We start from the raw sequence: 13,994 nt of genomic DNA, 5'->3' as shown, positions 1-13,994 counted from the left end.
ACAGGGTTTGGCCTGTTGCACTCAAAACTTTAGTTTTTAGTTGTTTTTGTAATGTTGGGGATCAAATGCAGGGCCTTGTGCATACTAGGCCCACTTTAACTGTTTTTTAGAAATCTTTGTAAAATATATTCTTGGACATTTTTAATCAGAATAAACTTATGGTACTAGTCCTCAGCTATTGTAAATACAGAGAGCACAGCCCAACCTGTCACTTGTTTTTCAAAGTAAGGTGCTCCTACAGCAACCTGTGCATCTTTGCATTATACAACTTATTTCATTACCATAATTCCCTGAGGGCATCTGTGACCTCCACCAGAACATGAGCTGCTTAAGAACAAGCAATATGTATTTGACATACCACAGTCCCTGCCACACAGAGGACCTCAATCAGTTTGGAAGTGTTATTCATCGCTGTTGTTTTTTGCTGAAAACTAGAGCATAAAAGTAGCTTATGCCTCAAATACTAAAAATACATTTTAGGGGCCGAGGTTTTTTTACTCAGCGGTAGAACGCTTGCCTAGCATGCGCAGGGCACTGGGTTCGATCCTCAGCACCACAAAAAAATAAAATAAAGGTATTATGTCCAACTACAACTAAAACAAAATATTTTTTTAAATACATTTAAACAATTTTTTTTAGTTATACATAGGCACAATATCTTTGTTTATTTATTTTTATGTGGTGCTGAGGATCAAACCCAGTGTCTCACACATCCGAGGCGAATGCTATACTGCTGAGCCACAACCCCAAACCTTAAAAAAATACATTTTAATTTTTTTCTCTCAGTACTTGAATTAAATCAGAAATTAAATCAAATCCCAGGGCCTTGCATATGCTAAGCAAGTACTGTACCACTGAGCTACATTTCCACCCCTTTTTATTTTGAGACAGGGTCCACTAAGTTGTCCAGGACAGCCTGGAACTTGTAATCCTTTTGTCTCAGTCTCAAGAGTAGCTTGGCTTGCAGATGTGTGTCACCATACCCAGTTTAATTTTTTTTTAAACTTTTATATCAATAAGTCAAATATTAAAATTTTGGGATTTAAAGTATATGTATCATCCTGATATTAAATAAAGGTATTTCATTGACAACTAAAATATAAACATAGGTACATTTGCTTTCTGAGAGAACTTTTAATATTGTACCTGTTTTCTCATCCAAAATTCCCCAGGCAGTACACGTCTCCAAATATAACATAATTTGTTAAAATATTTAAAAATACATTGATAAGCCAGATATGGTGGTGCCCACCTGTAATCCTAGTTACTCAAGAGGCTGAGATAAAATGATCCAAGTTCAAGGTAGCCTCACAATACAACTTATTAAGACTCTGTCTCAAAATAAAAAAAGGCCAGGGGTGTAGTTCAGTGGTAAAGCACCTCTGGGCTAAATCTCCAGTACTATCCCCACAAAAAAAGTGATAAAAAAATTTTAGGGTAAAAATGTAAGTTGTGTTTTATTTATTTATTTATTTTTAACAGATGGTTATCCTTGCCATCTCAATCAGAACAGGCAGTAATGTCCCTATCCAGTTCAGCCTGCCCGTTATTGCTTACATTACGAGACCGTTTACTTCAACTGGAACAGCAGCTTTGTTTCTCCTTATTTAAAATTTTCTGGCAAATGCTTGTGGAAAAGCTGGACGTATACATATATCAAGAAGTAAGTAAGAAAAGAAAATGTGGCATATATACACGAAGAGAATAAAATCATGGCATTTGCAGGTAAACGGATGGAATTAGAGAAGATAATGCTAAGTGAAGTTAGCCAATCCCAAAAAACAAAATTTGGAATGTTTTCTCTGATATAAGGAGGCTGATTCATAGTGCAGTAGGGAGGGGGAGCATGGGAGGAATAAGTGAACCCTAGATAGGGCAGAGGGGTGGGAGGGGAAAGGAGGGAGCATGGGGTTAGAAATGATGGTGGAATGTGATGGACATTATTATCCAAAGTACATGTATGAAGACACGAATTGGTGTGAATATACCATAATCAGAGATATGAAAAGTTGTGCTCTATATGTGTAATAAGAATTGTAGTGCATTCCGCTGTTATATATAAAAAAAAAGAAAGAAAAATTTGTGCTCATATGTATAATATGAATTGTAATGCTTATATAAATAAAAAAAAATTAAAAAAAGGAGAGTAGAAAGTTTTTTTGGACTATGATAATTAAAGACAGCTGTTATATAAATTATTCTTTGTTTCAGATAATTCTTGCTAATCACTTCAATGAAGGAGGAGCAGCCCAGTTGCAGTTTGATATGACTCGGAACCTTTTTCCTTTGTTTTCTCATTATTGCAAAAGACCAGAAAATTATTTTAAACAGTAAGCTTAATATTTAACAATTAATATTGATGTATCAAATTGTTAGAGAAGGTTGATTTGCTTTTAGCAACTTTAAGAATTCTACTGATGTTTGGTGGAATAAGAAATTAAAATCTTTTTTTAAATTGGTTCTTTTTAGTTATACATGACAAGAGTATTTTGATAAAATTATACATTCATGGTATATATTTTGTTCTACTTAGGAGATCAATTAAAATCTTAAGACATTGATTGTATAGCTACTGTATGTTCAGAGCACAATAGAAAAAGCAAAATCATTTATGAGATATGACCCATGACCTCAGAAAATTGACCAGAAGCAGATTTAAATTATCCAGTTGGACTTTGTTTCCTAAACATTTGGTTTAATGTTCTCAGTTGCTTATTCCTGGGAGAGTAAATAGAAATTGAAAGCAACTGTGGTTTCTGCTATATTCAGTAAATGTAAGCAATTACAGATGTGTTTAATACCTAACAATAAGCCAGGCCAGAAGAAAATTTTTTCTTACACATTTAATATTGTGATTCTAAGTGTACTTATATAAATGTATGTGAGAATAATTCTTAGAAATATATTCAGATTTATTTTAGTATTCTACCTATCTTCTGATTTCATTTTTAATCTCTTAATTTTCTGTTTTCCCATACCCTAATGGACCTAAAGTGGTAGCTATATTTAATAGACTATTAGTACCAAGTATTGTATTTAGAGAACAAATGGCTATATATTGGAAGCATGATTCTAGTACCTTATGAACTTACAAATTCTAATGAACTTACAAATTTTGTGCACCTCTGTAGTCTCAACATATTTGAAAAGACAAATAATTAGTCCAAAAATAGTTTTGATAGGATATTTGACCAGCAACAGCACAGGGAAACTTTAGCTTCTCAAAATGAAATTATTACAATATGGATGACAGAGATAATAAAAAATTCCATTTACCTCCTTTCTTTTTTTTCCCCCCAAACAGTGTAAAAGAAGCCTGTATTGTTTTGAATTTGAACATTGGTTCTGCATTACTTCTGAAAGATGTACTGCAGTCAGCTTCAGGGCAGCTTACTGCCACAGCAGCTCTAAATGAAGTTGGAATTTACAAACTGGCTCAACAAGATGTTGAAATTCTACTTAATTTGAGGACAAACTGGCCTAACACTGGAAAATAATCCATCTTTCAGAAAAAGTTGTGGTTTTTTTTTTTTTTTTTTTTAAACAAAAAGGAAGGCAGTTGGATTTAAAGTTATGAAGATGTTCTGAATTAATGAAACTGGAGAAATGACAACTTTACTGAATCATTTATTATCTTGAATTCATGGTATTACCAAAATGATGACCATATTTCCCGAGTCCTCTTGTTCCTAAGAAAACCAAAAACAGAAAACTCTGGAAACTCAGAATAATTCCATTTACAAATATAAATGCTGAATATATATGTTGAATAAAATACAAAAGCAAAGAAATTATAACTTTCAACTTCCTGTGCTAAAGGAAACTTTTGTGGATAATCAAACATAGCCAATAAATTTTTAAAAAGTCACTTAAGAATGCATGTTTATCATTGAGGTTCCTGTACCCAGTTTGTGAATTCAGTATATTTCCATGAGAAAACAAATTATAAGATGGTGAATTAGCTAGGGTTATTCTTCATGTTCTGTAACTATCTTTCCACTTAAAATACTCTTGGAGCAAGTGAAGGCTGTAGGTTCATTCCCTAGCCACAAAATAAATAAAATACTTAGTTCCATTCTTTGTGACAGTGGAAACCTTTTCTCTCTAGATGAAACATTTTAGGCTAGAGCACGCTGCCTCAGTCTTTCCCCCATGGTAGAAGATGTAATTAAACATTGCACTTTCTTTTTTCTTCTGACTTTTCCTTGGCTTTGGGCTATACTAAATAGTGCTTTCTTTTTTTTTTTTAATATTTTTTTAGTTGCCAGTGGATCTTTTATTTAATTAATTTATTTATTTATATGTGGTACTGAGGATCGAACCCCGGGCCTCACACATGCCAGGCAAGTGCTCTACCACTAAGCCACAACTCCAGCCCTAAATAATGGTTTCTTGATCAATAAATCCTCAGAGAGTAAAACTTGCAAACAAATTGAGCTAAATTAACTAGAGCCTTTCTACAAATATCAAATTTTATTACAATAGTTTTTCTGACAAAGCATTTAGTACTTTCAACACTGGTTATAATATCTCAAATCTAAAACTGTCAGGCTAATGTGTATTACACAATCGATAAACATTTACTTTGCAATAAATAAGTTTTGAGATAAATTCTATTACTGTGTACAGAAACTTTTCAACTAGTGTGTTGAGCTCAAAGCTTTTCTGTTAGTTTTAGCAGACTAGGTTTCTGTATCTCATCCTTTGAGAATTTCCGAGGTTTCCTTGAGAAAAGAATGAAGTTGCCTCTGTGCCTCTGGAACATCCTAACTCCAGCATTTCCCAGAAGGGAACATTCCTTGCCTGTCCTTCCTTCCTTCTTTCTTTTTTTTTGGACCAGGGATTGAACCCAGGGGCACTTAACCACTGAGCCATATCCCAGCCCTTTTTTAATTTTTTGAGACAAGGCCTCGATAAATTGCTGAGGCTGGCTTTGAACTTGGTATCCTCCTTCCTCAGCCTCCCAAGTTGCTGGGAGTATAGGCATGCACCTGTCCTCACTTTCTAGTTGCTGCAAGTTTCAGGGAAATGAAAGGTTTTTCTCAAAAGGGAGGAACTTATTTGCAACAGAATTAATAATAAACACTTGGAAATCATGCTACATTATTAAAATCATTATTTAAAAGATAGACTTACACTTCCTCCTTGAACCTATTCAGATTTATTATATGTCCATCATCCTTTAAATCTTCATCTGCATCACATAGACCCAGGGTTTTTAGTGCTGTAAACATCAGAATGAGAAGAAATGAAAATTTGCAAAATGAGGATTCTTTTCAACTAGAGAAAGTTATGAAATGATCATAAATTATTCCTTCATTTTATAGAAAATACTAACCTTCTTTGTACTGCACAAATGATATGGTGCCTTTGCCTGAATTGTCCAGCATCTCAAACATGGCCGTGATGTTAGAGTTATCCATAAAGTAAGGAAAAGCTACATTTGTTTCTTTAGCAATTCTCATACATTCCAACACAGAGATTAAATATTCTCTTGGGTTTTCTGCAAAAGAATAGTCCCAACTCTTTCTGATATGAAATTTCAATATGACACAAAAGAAATCAGCCATTTGACAACTATTGAACACCTGTTCAAGGTATTGTACTAGACACCAGGGGATACAGACCTTGCTTTCATGAAACTTACAGTCCAGCAGGAAACATAAAACATTAAACAATCACATACATAAGTGCTCTACTTTAGATGACTGAATAGAAAAGTCTAGAAACTGAACCTGGTCATTTAAAAAAAGTAAATAATTTTCCCAATCTAACTTACCTAAAGAATTGCAAACCGAAAGGAGTGGGAACAGCAAGATGTAAGAAAAGTTGGCTAGAGGGGATGATATATAGGTAACAAGCAGAAACTCAGATATAGTTCTCTAGATAGGAAGCATAAAATATTTATTTCTAACATTTTGAATAAATAAGTTATCTTTCATTAAAGCAATTTTAGAAATGAAAAATAAAGGACAATCTACTTTCCAGAAATAATGTAGGGCAATCATGACAAAAAAATCATAAGTAGCCAGGTGTGGTGATGCAAGTCTATAATCCCAGCTACTCAGGAGGCTAAGGCAGGAGGATCTCAAGTTCCAGGCCACGTGGGCAACTAACTTAGCAAGATTGTGTCTCAAAAAAAAAAAAAAAAAGAAAGAAAAAGGACTGGGGATGTAGCTTAGTGATAGATCAACCCTGGGTTCTATCCCTGGTCAGAAGTTAAGAAAAAAAGAAGTAAAGATGGAACAGCTGGTAAAACCCTACTACTGCACCATCATTTAATTTCAATCCCAGCTTTTACCCTTATGTTTATTTAAAAATTCTTTTAAAAGAGCTATTTATTGTTAAGAATTAAAGGAGTTTGGGCTAGGGTTGTAGCTCAGTAGCAGAGTGCTTGCCTAGCATGTGTGAGGCACTGGGTTCCATCTCAGCACCACATAAAAATAAATAAAAAGGTATTGTGTCCATCTACAACTAAATGTGTGTGTGTGTGTGTGTGTGTGTGTGTGTGTATTTAAAAATACAGGAGTTTGTAAAAGTAGAAAAGTACAGTGAACTCATCACCAACTTCAACTGTTAAAATTTGCAGCCAGGGGCTGGGGATGTGGCTCAAGTGGTAGCGCGATCGCCTGGCATGCGTGCGGCCCGGGTTTGATCCTCAGCACCACGTACAAAAACAAAGATGCTGTGACCGCCAAGTAATAAGAAATAAAGATTTAAAAATAAATAAATAAATAAAATAAAATAAAATTTGAAGCCAATATTATTTTACTAGTTACCCACCTACTTCCCCCCTTTACCTATTATTTCAAAGAAAATCATAGCAATCATGTTTCATTGCTATTTGAATTATGCATCTCTAAAAGATAAGGACTCCTTTTTCATATCACCACAATATTATCACAATACCATTCACACTTTTAAAAAAATCTTTTTAGTATCCTCAGTTGGTATTCAAGTTTCAGTTGTCTCACAAATGCTGTAAATTTTAAACATTTTTTAAAAATCAGTATCCAGGGGCTGGGATTATAGCTCAATAGTAGAATGCTTGCCTCATAGGTACAAACCCCCAAATTTGATTCCCAGCACTACCCAAAAAAAAAAAAAAGAAAAGAAAAGAAATATTCAAACAGGGTCCCCACATTGTGATAGATTATTTAAATGTATTTATTTATTTATTTTGAATTATGGCTCTACCACTGAGCCATAACCCCAGCCCTTAAATTTTTTTATGTTTAAATTTATTTAAATAATTTTTTTTAGTTGTAGATGGACACAATACCTTTATTTATTTGTTTTTATCTGATGCTAAGGACCAAACCCATTGCCTCACACCTGCTAGGCAAATGCTCTACCATTTAAGCCACAACTGCAGCCTCTTAAATTTATTAAAAAATTTTCTTTTAAATTGTAGATAGACACAATACCTTTATTTTATTTATTCATTTATGGTGCTGGGGATTGAATCCAGGGCCTGTGCATGTGAGGCAAGCACTCTACCAACTGAGCTATGTCCCCAGCCCACTATTTTATTATTTTTATGTGGTTCTGAAGATCAAACCCAGTGCTTCACAGGTGCTAGGCAAGCACTCTACCACAGAGCCATAACCCCAGCCCTTAAATTTATTTTTGACAGATAAAAATTAGATACATTTATAATAAACAACATGATGTGTGTATATAGATACATACACATATTATGGAATGGCTTAATCAAAATATTTAGCGTGCTATTTCACTTTTTTTGGTGATGAATACACTTACAATTACTCTCTTCACAATTTTTTAAAAATTATTTTATTAGTTATTGATGGACCTTTATTTATTTGTTTATATGTGATGCTGAGAATCGAACCCAGTGCCTCACACATGCTAGGCAAGTGCTCCATCACTGAGCCACAACCCCAGCCCAGATACAATATATTGTTATTAACTGTAGTTGCCATTATGTGCAATATATCTTTTGAACTTATTCCTCATATAACTGAAATTTTGGGACCAACATTTCCTCAATACCTACTAAACTCCTAGTCTCTGGAATCCACCATTTTGCTCTATTTCTGTGTTCTTTTTTTTTTTTTTTTCCTTAAATTCAGCATATTATAGAATATTGTACTATTATCTTTCTATGCCTGGGTTATTTTACTTAACACACTGACTTTCATATTCATCCAAATGACAGGATTTTCTGCTTTTTAATGATGAATAGCAGGGCTGGGGTTGTGGCTCAGTGGTAGTGTACTTGCCTAGCACGTGTGAGGCACTGGTTCGATTCAGAACCATATATAAATAAATGAATAAAATAAAAGTTCATCAACAACTAAAAAAAAAAGACAAATAGTATTCCATTGTAAATATATACCACATTTTCTTTACTTATCTGTTAATGGACACAAAGTTGTTTCCTTTTCTTGGCTATTGTTAATAATGCTGTGGTGAACATGGGAGTGTAGGTATCTCTTTGACAGACTGGTTTAATTTCTTTTGGATATACACTCAGTAGTGGGATTGCTGGATCACATAATATATCTATTTTTTAACTTTTTTTTAATATTTATTTATTTTTTTTTTAGTTTTCAGCGGACACAACATCTTTGTTTGTATGTGGTGCTGAGGATCGAACCCGGGCCGCATGCATGCCAGGCGAGCGCGCTACTGCTTGAGCCACATCCCCAGCCCTATTTTTTAACTTTTTGAGATCCTTCCTCCTTACTGTTTTCCATTATGATCGTACTAATCTGCATTTCCACCAACAGTGTACACATTTCCCTTTTCTCTACATCCTTGACAACACTTGTTATTCAATAATAGCCATTCTAACACCTGTGAGGTGATATTGGTTTTAATTTGCATTTCTCTGATGATTAGAGATGAAGAACATTTTTTTTTTCATATACCCTGTTGTTTATTTGTATGTTTTCTTTTGAGAAATGTCTTTAGATCCTTTGGCCTTTTTCTTTCTTTCTTTTTGTGTGTGGTGCCGGGGATCAACCTGAGTCCTTTCCCCATTTTAAAAATTGCGCTGTTTTTTTACCATTGTGTTGAGTTCCTTATGTATTTTTTTTATATTATATCTTACCAGATGTATAGTTTGCAAATAAATTCTCCCACACCATAGTTGTCTCTTCGCTCACATTATGTTTTTAAATCTGTTGGTTTCCTCTTGTCTTTTTTTAAGATATATTTTTATTCTTATTTGACACAGTAATTATACATATTTATGGAGTACAGTGTGATGTCAATACATGTATACAACAGGGTAAGTGGCATATCTACCACCTCAAATATTTATCATTTCTTTGTGTTGGGAACACTGAAATGCTATCAAGAGTACCAGTTGTGGAGTCAGACATACTGCTGCATTGAACAGCAGAATACTTTTCAGTGTTACAGTTATCAAGCACCAGCAAGAGACACAGTCACTTTTCCAAAGCACTTTTAAAAATCAGTTTGAAATCAATTTTACCTCAGAGCATTAAAAAAAAAAAAAAAAGTTAAGGGCATTCCTTTGTCTTGTCTTTATTTCCTTTCACTTCCTTATTTGTTACAGTGATATTTTGTTTGTTTTTAATGCTTTACTGCTGTAAAACAACTAGAAAGAATTTGATCATACTTAACACGATCATACTGGATGGGGGATGGGTGGTTTTGGCAGTGTTAGAATGTGTAGAATTTAAGGAAATGGACAGTTTTAGCATTTTGGATACTCCACATGGAACTTTTGCAACCTGGGGAGGACATATGATCATTTTTACTTCCCCCTCCTCCTCCGCCCCCCCCCCCTACAGTTCGAACTGTAGTTCGAACCCACGGACGATCTACCACTGAGCTACATCCCCTTTTTATTTTTTATTTTGAGATGGGGGTCTAATTTGCCCAGGCTGGCCTCAAAGTAGGAATCCTCCTGCCTCAGCCTCTCAAGTAGCTGGGATCACAGGCATGTGCCACTACACCCGATTTAACAAAACTTCTTAATTATACACTACACAAAAATTATGAAATGTTTCAAACCTTTTAAGGGGCACAGATGTATAAAAATGTCAGGAAAAGCTGCTCCCCAAGAACACCCTTCCAGCTCACCCTATCATTTGTTTAGTGCACTTACTGTATGAAAAACTCTTCACAAGCAGGGGTAGCAATGGAAACATCCGTTGTTTGCCAAGCACAGGCTGTTTTATATATGAATCTCCTCCCACGAGATCGGTTCTACTATCGTGCCCACTTTTCAGAGCAAGAAACCAGTTCAGAGTCTTGCCTTACACCACGGAGCACGCAGAGGTGGAGCGAGAAGCCTCTCTTCCCAACAACCGCTCCCCTAGCCTAACTCGCCGCTCTAGGTTAGCGGCTGGCACCTAGAGGTCGTTCCCGCTGCACGTGTTTACTGAAGACCACAGAGTTAATGGGCAGCAGCAGGACTCGGTGGCCTAGAGAGCGTGGAGGGAGGAAAGGAGAGGGAAGGAGGAGGCAGCCAAGCGCCGGCACGGGACTCCCTCGCGTCTCCGCGGGGAGGCGGGCAGCACAGGACGCTATTAGGTGGCAACGCCCTTACCTGGCCTGACAAAGAGGAGGACGCTGGTGAGGTGGTTCAGCAGATCCAGGATCCGGTGGCTTTTCAAATAATACCCGGCTTCCTGCTCCCTGCTAACTGGAGCCTCCATCGCTTCGCCGGCGGCGGTTGCTAAGCGACCAGGCGGCGTCCAGGCCTCCTACTCCGCCAGCCGGCCCGGCGCGGTCACGTGACGCGCTCCCCACGCGGCGAGCGGGGCGTGGCGTTCAGTTCCCGCCGGGTCGGGGCGTGCCGTCTGTGGCGGGCGGAGGTGGAGGCGTGGTGCCCTCCTTCCCGCTGAGGGCTACGTCTACAGGCCTTTTCCCGGTTCTGTCTCTAGCCCATAGCGAATTGCTTGAGGTGCTGGTAACACAGGATAAACCAAACAAAATTTGCGTAATTCTGGGGGTGTCTAGTGCAGAGTCCTACCTAGCATTTTAGGTGTGAGCGGCCTGCTGATCTCCCGCTGGCTTGACTGGATTGGGGAGCACAAAGCATGTGCCTGGATCCTGACCAGACTGCCTAAGGTTGTAGAGACCATCTGACAGTCATTTTGCTAGAGGGACACTGAATAATATGGAATGCAGGTGTCTGAGAGAGTCTCCGCTTATTCAGTGGAGTACCTGAGAAACTAAATTCGGCGGACACTTTCTGTCTTTGAGTGCTGAACCTCTGAAGCCTGTGCCCTTTGACCAAAGAACTCAAAACGGGAACTTTAGGGCTGAGGTTGTTGGCTCAGAGGCAGAGCATTTGCCTAGCATATGAAAGGCTCTGGGTTCGATCCTCAGCATCACATAGAAATAAATGTAGAAAATAAAGGTATTGTGTCCAACTACAGCTAAAAAATAGATATTAAAAAAAAGAAAAAAACAGGCAGGGCTGTGGCTCAGCGGTAGCGTCTGCCTGGCATGTGTGAATCACTAGGTTCGATTCTCAGCACCGCATATAAATAAATGAAATAAAGGTCTATCGACAACTTTAAAAAAACCAGGAACTTTAAGAAAAGATAAATGGCCAATGAACATGAAAATATTCTCAACCTCTTTAGGAATCCTGCGAATAAAATAAAATTACAAGATAATGCCATTTTATATACATAACAGACTGATAAAAACTAGGAAGTTGGGCAATATCAAGTTCTGGCAAAGATGTGGTGTGATCATGGAAGAGTACATTGGAACATCTGCTTTGGAAAATGGTTTGGAATCATCTTGCTAATTTAAACGTGGTTCACTATGACTCAGAAATGCCACTCCTAAAGCAACTCTTGTAAATGTGCACCAAGAGACATGTAAAAGAATGTTCACAGCAGCACTGTTCATAATAGAAATCATTGACAACAGTCCAAATGTCATCAAGAGTAGAGTGGATTTTTTTAAGACCTGATATATTATACAATGGAATACCATAAAACACTGCAACAATAAATTGTAGCTACTGTGACCATATAGGTGAATCTCAAAAAACATTGTCTCAAGAAAATATATACAGTATGAATCAATTGATAGGAAGTTTAAAAACATACCAAACTAAACAATATGATTTACAGATTCAAACATATGTAGGAAATCTATCCAGAAATTCAAGGGAATGATAAACCCAAATTTCAGTATAGGGTTTGCCTAGGAGATGAGAGGAAAGGGAGTAAGTTTAGGTAAAAGGAATATCCTGGGGATTGTAGTGTGCATGGTCGTGTGAGATTTCTTTACCTAAGTGGTGGATACACAGGTGTTTATCAAATTAGGATCCTTTTCTTTTTTTAGTGGTGGGGGGTACTGTGGATTTAACCCAGGAGCATTTTACCACTGAGCCACATCCCCAGCCCTTTTTATTTTGAGACAGGGACTTGCTAAGTTTCTGAGGCTGGCTTTTCTGCAGTCCTCTTGCCTCAGCCTCCTAAGTCACTAGGATTGCAGGGGTGCAAGACCACGCCTGGCTCAAGTGAGGATTCTTTATACTTTTTATTGATTTTTAAAATCTCAGCATTTAAAAAAAATTTAAGTTGCTTTTTATTTATCTATTTTTTTATGTGTTGCTGAGGATCAAACCCAGGGCCCCATGCATGCAAGGCAAGCGCTCTACCACTGAGCCACAACCCCAGCCACAATCCCCCCCCCCAAAATCTCAGCATTTTATAAAAATAATTTCTCAGCAATTAAAAAATAGTGGAAAAAGAAGCTGCGATATCAATGCCAGGAGACTGACACAAATCTGAAATGGAAAGTTACTAAGGTGGGGCTGGGATTGTGGCTCAGTGGTATAGCGTTCTCTTAGCACGGGCGGGACCCTGGTTCGATCCTCAGCACCACATAAAAATAAAGGCATTGTGTTGTGTCCATCTACACCTAAAAAAAAAAAAAAAAAAAAAAGTGAGGTGCCAGGGATGCGGTGGGGATGAGACTTCCAGCAAGCTGGCCTGCCTTTACAAGTTTGAGAAATGTGGCAAGCCAGGGAAAAAAACCTATTTAGATGACTGCCCTGAGCATCAGGGAGAACTAGATGCTTAACTAATTATTGGATCCTTGGTTCAACCTTGAGCAAAGAGGGATAAGCTTTTTGTCCTCAAAATCTGGAGAAAGTACTCCAAGGAGGAAGCTAGCTAACTCTTTGGAAAGACTTGAATATTGGGTACCCAAATCTGTAAAACTGGCTTGGATGTGTGAAACGGAGGGTGTCCTGGAGAATGTAGGAGAGTACTCTGCAAACTTTTTATCAGCAGAATCTTTTTTTTTTTTTTTTTTTGGTGCCAGGGATTGAACTCAGGGGCAATCAACCACTTAGCCACATCCCCAGCCCTATTATGTATTTTTTTATTTAGAGACAGGGTGTCCCTGAGATGCTTAGCCCCTCACTTTTGCTGAGGCTGGCTCTGAGCTCGCCATCCTCCTGCCTCAGTCTCCGGAGTCATTGGGATTACAGGCGTGGTCCACCGTGCCCGGTGACTCAGCAGAATCTTTTAAAGAAGTCCTGTGTGGAATGCCTTACCAACACATATAAACAGATACAAGAGGGCACTGTATTGAAATTTACTTGGAATGACAGGATTACATTATCTATTCTTCATTTGTGCTTTTCTCTGAAGTATGACTGGCAGCCTGAGTGATCCGTGTGATACAGGTAACTGGAACCCAGGAAGCCCTTACTCAGGGGCAGACCTACACTACCTAAACTGACAAAGCAGATGCATTGTTCAAGCGCCAGTGTATCCAAGAGCCCTGGTTTTTTGTGGATTCTGGGAATTTGAAAAATTCTGGTGTTGGTGTTATTTTTCAGTGGTTTTTGATCCGATTCTTAGGGGACTCACTTTATATTCCATGGTAGAAGGGACAGTATATCACAAACGAGATGACTATTCTCCTCTAAATCATGGCCACTTGAGTGTGTGACTCTTCAGGGTTGACCTAAGAATGTGATCTCTTGGGAAAGTGGCTCTGGGTCTGCCTAGAAG

General features: G+C 37.5%; 2 protein-coding genes across 3 annotated transcripts in view; one reads left to right on the top strand and one right to left on the bottom strand.

The window, feature by feature from the left end:
- Rint1 (RAD50 interactor 1) overlaps positions 1-3,868 on the top strand; it is a 28,114-nt gene extending 24,246 nt beyond the window's left edge. For both annotated transcript variants that reach the window (XM_076862401.1, XM_076862405.1), the window contains exons 13-15: positions 1,483-1,663; positions 2,212-2,330; positions 3,305-3,868. In XM_076862401.1, the coding sequence (XP_076718516.1) occupies positions 1,483-1,663; positions 2,212-2,330; positions 3,305-3,497 (493 nt within the window). In that variant the 3' untranslated portion in view covers positions 3,498-3,868. The remainder of the gene's footprint in view (positions 1-1,482; positions 1,664-2,211; positions 2,331-3,304) is intronic.
- On the bottom strand, positions 3,650-10,658 carry Efcab10 (EF-hand calcium binding domain 10). The gene is made up of 4 exons (XM_076853618.1): positions 10,550-10,658; positions 5,339-5,503; positions 5,137-5,224; positions 3,650-3,689 (listed from the first exon to the last, which is right to left on the bottom strand). The coding sequence occupies exons 1-4, from the start codon at positions 10,656-10,658 to the stop codon at positions 3,650-3,652; spliced, it is 402 nt and encodes a 133-aa protein (XP_076709733.1).
- Between the last annotated feature and the right edge of the window lie 3,336 nt (positions 10,659-13,994).

Source organism: Callospermophilus lateralis, chromosome 1 (genome assembly GCF_048772815.1).
Source record: "Callospermophilus lateralis isolate mCalLat2 chromosome 1, mCalLat2.hap1, whole genome shotgun sequence".
Classification (NCBI taxonomy): Eukaryota; Metazoa; Chordata; class Mammalia; order Rodentia; family Sciuridae; genus Callospermophilus; species Callospermophilus lateralis.
This window is presented reverse-complemented; position numbering and strand designations above follow the sequence as displayed.

Bases quoted from the DNA above. Each gene is read 5' to 3' on its own strand.
- Efcab10 (XM_076853618.1), bottom strand. From the start codon at position 10,658: ATGGAGGCTCCAGTTAGCAGGGAGCAGGAAGCCGGGTATTATTTGAAA. The intron at 5,504-10,549 runs GTAAGGGCGTTG...ATTCTTTTGCAG, and splicing joins CCTCCTCTTTGTCAGGCCAG to AAAACCCAAGAGAATATTTA. The intron at 5,225-5,338 runs GTTAGTATTTTC...TGATGTTTACAG, and splicing joins ATTTGTGCAGTACAAAGAAG to CACTAAAAACCCTGGGTCTA.